General features: G+C 38.5%; 1 protein-coding gene across 1 annotated transcript in view; it reads left to right on the top strand.

The window, feature by feature from the left end:
• The window catches only part of ZNF804B (zinc finger protein 804B), a 28,737-nt gene that overhangs the window by 19,113 nt on the left and 5,545 nt on the right, over window positions 1–4,079 (top strand). Inside the window, 1 exon segment of the mRNA XM_005418640.2 lies at window positions 3,038–3,168. Within this exon segment, the coding sequence (XP_005418697.1) occupies window positions 3,038–3,168 (131 nt within the window).

The raw sequence follows: 4,079 nt of genomic DNA, 5'->3' as shown, positions 1-4,079 counted from the left end.
TATCCAACACAGCTGACAAATTTCATTATGACTCCTAACTAGAGCTCTGGCAGTGCAGCTTTGTTTTGTTTTGCTGAGGGGATGCGCAGGGAGAGCCTTTTCTCTCCTCAGACTGTAGAGCTTTGGATTTCTTGGATTTCAGCTCCAATTGATGAGTTCTCTGCTATGCTTACGCACATTTCTTTTTCTTTTGTCTACTTCTCTGACACATGCTGCATGCCATTAGAGACCAAAAAATACTGCTGGAACTCCTATTCTTAGTGTTGGTCCATTTGCTTTCTTGATTATCATCCTAACTGTCAAAGGAACGAAATGGCATTGCTTTGCAGTACTGCACTCCATAGTTCTCAGTTTTACAGTGTTCTTTGTTTCCTTGACAGGTAGAAACTGTTTCTGTTTTTCCTCATGAATGCTTTATGTGTGATGATGAACAGCTCACGGTGACAGCTAAAACATAGCAAGCTGCCCTAAAGGGCATTTCTCAAATGTGTTTCTTTGCCCTTTCTTCACATTGGACATGTTAATAAGGCTCAAGACTACCTATGTTTTTCTGTGGAAAATAGGATCTTTACAGCTTAAATATCTCTACACTCATGTAAATATTACCTAGGTGACAGAACGTTTGGATTTGTTCTGAGAAGTTTCTTTGATTTCTTTTTCAGCTTTGGCCTTAATATATTACTTGAAAAGCTTTTTTCTTGAACCAGAAGTAACATTGTCTCACATATTCATCCATTTGACTATGAATTGCAGACAATGATGTTGAGGGAATGGAGTGCTATGTGTCTGGCCTGGCAAGGGACAAATGAGCAATGAGAGAGGGCACATAAAGGGACAGGTGAGAGCTAAACATATAGTGAGGAACCATTTCTTTTCAAGAAGGTGAAGCCTAAGATCTTTAAAGAGGCATTTGCAGCTGTCCTGTTTTACAGTCTAGTTCCATGAAGTACTGGTACAAACCTTGCAGAGAAACCTACAGATTTGACAGACTGTAGATACTTCTGACAAAATGGTTAAACTTTCATCAGGCACTAGGCAGCGCAATGATTAAAATGATTCTTGCTGGTTGGTGGTGCACCAGTTCCTTGAGCAACTTCCTGGCTTTCTCATCCCCATCCAACAGAGGCTGTCTGTGCAAAACCATCAGGATAGCTGAGAGCCAGACACCCATCTTAAGCTTCCTGAGCAGACGATTTGTGGACAGCCCAGCTCTCCCTGTCTCCAGATCAGTGCTCAAGGGCATTTGTCTTGGAGTCCAAAAGGCTGAGAGCAAACAAAAAACTTCTGCTCTTAGTCTCCCAACACTTATTTTTCTCTCACAGATGTTATCTGACTTTTTTAAAAATCCCATACTTGAAGAACAGCTGATGTGACAGTGGTGAGAGATGCTCACTACAGCTTTCCAGCACTCTTCACAGAAAGAAATTACAGACCTTGTATGGCCTGTTTCCACCAAGCATTTTTCCATACCTCTCTGTCATATTATGTCTTTGCCACTAACTGGGTTATTTCATCTTACCTGGACAAAAAAAGAATCTGTCATCTCTTTAGATGGTGGTTTTCACCCATTTGCTTTGTGATAATCTATTGGCAAAAGCTAGACCTCTCTCCAGAAAGCAGTTCTCTCATGCATTTATAATTTTCTTGACCTCTACAGTTTGAGGACTCTTTGCCTCCAACCCTGTTTTCTCAGAAGCAGGTAAATGTTGGCCAGTGTACAGCTCTGTGCTGTGGCTAGACTGCTCCCCATACCTGAGCTGCAGAAAGCAATATTTGCTTTTACAATGCTTGGTCAGCCTTCAATTTATCCTACTGATGCATATTGATCTTCTGGCCCTGCTATGGTGAAACAACAGCATGAGATGATGGCATTGATTTGGATGTTGATCTTTAGGGGTTGGTGGACAGTCAAGTAGGCTTAGATGCTGATAGACGAGCAGCAGTTTAAAAATGACTGAGATATCAGAACCTTTCTTCAACTCTACTTTGCGAAAACAGATCCATGGAAACTTTAGCATTGCATGGTGCTGATACAGTAGTTCTAATATACACAGATGAGTGTAGCCACCTCTGGACCAAGGAGCAAACAAATGCAGCAGTTTAGTTTCTGTTCTGGTCCTCAAAGCTTCCAGTCTGGGCATCTGGCTGAATACACCAGAGCTCCCTCCCCACTTGCAAACATTTTTTCCCCCAAACACTGGAGAAGTGGGGAAGGGGGAAGGCATTTCTGCCATGCAGCATGGAAGCATGGATCTGAACTGGGGAGCTGTAAGGTTAGATGTGACTTGCTGGCTCCTAGAGAGCACAGTGAGCTCAGAGACAACTGTTTCTACAGAGGATGATGTTGACACTTTCTAGTTTACATCTTCTCCTCCATTTTCCTTATTGGTAGTGCAAAATCAGGCAATAAAAAGAACAAAAATAAAGGCAAAGAATTTTTCTCTCTCCAACAGCAATTATCTGGGTTATAGATGTGTGAGGTGATTTAAAAAATTGTGAAAATAACTATAAAAGAGTTTCTTGATCAAATATTTCAGACAGTGGTTCTCTCCTTGAGAAAACAATACAGCCTTAAAAAGGTACAAACCCAACAGATAAGCACTCATACATCTATGTATACATGTCCAAGTAGAGAACTATAAAATATATTACACATAGGAGCTCAGAGTTATTCCAGTATATGCCTGTGGATTACATTTCAACAGGATGAATTAAATAGGAACATGTTGACCTCATTAAATAGATTCTAGTTTTGTGTCTGTATTTGTACACAACAGAACATTTTTGTATTCGTCAGAAACCAAAAAAGCTGTCATTCATACATAGGCATCTATCAAATAAATAGCAGAGGGCAAATTATGCTGTTTTGTTAAGCAAAAATAACATTTTCAATCTCTTCTCACTATTATAGTATTTTAGGTATACTTTTATTCTCCATTTACATACCAACTTCATGAAAAGTGAATAAATTGTGTAAGAGGAACTGTTTCTGGTGTGTACATCTCTAATCCCTTCTGTTTATATTCTTTTCATGCAGAGATTGAAAGATTTAAAACAAAGGGAATTTGCTCGAAATGTAGCTTCAAAGTCATGGAAAGATGAGAAGAAACAGGAAAAAGCACTCAAGCGACTCCACCAGCTTGCAGAGTTACGGAAGCAGTCAGAATGGCAAGTTTTTAAAAATCATATGGGGTTTTAATGCCCTCTTTCCTCCCTTCCACAAGAAATCATAATATTTTTACTCCTACGCAAGTAATGTACAGAGATTGTGTGTACTGTGACATGTTTTCAGCTGTCTTCAACTCCAAATGATCCTGTTCTGCAAACCATACATTGAAAACCTCTGCCTTAATTACATGCTCTTTGAAAGTTTGTCATTTTCTCTCATGTAGATAGTTATTCTCACTCCTTCTAAATGCAGTGCTTTGAAGATGCTTTTATAATATCACCATTTTACCTTATCCAAACTGATCTGAAGAGATTAGTATGACTGTCTTAACATTTGATTGTAAGTTAATGGGAGAGGATAAACCCTTTTGTGAATATTTTTTACTACTTTTAAGGTAATGGGATTATTCTTCAGTTTCTCTGTTGGATAATTTGAATGAAAAACAAGTAATTAACTGAATTAAGTTGGTCTAATACTGTTAGCTCTATTGATTAATATCAAGATAGAGGACAAAGATGGCTGTAGTAAACCTTTAAATTTGAGAAACCTCCATTGTTTAATGACACTAAATGCTTCAGTAGAATAGATTGCCATCAGAGCAATTGTTTATATTAATGTATGACCACAATGAGTTAATCAGATAAATATACTGGCATTGTTTTAAATTCATCTGAAGCCTACTGTACCCTGGAAATAACAGCATTCAGAGTTTATTACAAACTCATTTTGGCTTATGTAATTGCTTTTGAGCAATCTGCTGAAATATAACAGTTTAGTGCTAATATGTCCCTTTTATGATTACGACTCCATTTTCATACAAATCTGCTGAAACAAATGTAACTGCCCGTGGGAAGCTTCCTTTATGCCCACACACTTGAAGATGTAGCCTCAGATAGAGCAATACTATCAG

Source organism: Geospiza fortis, unplaced genomic scaffold (assembly GCF_000277835.1).
Source record: "Geospiza fortis unplaced genomic scaffold, GeoFor_1.0 scaffold138, whole genome shotgun sequence".
Taxonomy (NCBI): domain Eukaryota; kingdom Metazoa; phylum Chordata; class Aves; order Passeriformes; family Thraupidae; genus Geospiza; species Geospiza fortis.
This window is presented reverse-complemented; position numbering and strand designations above follow the sequence as displayed.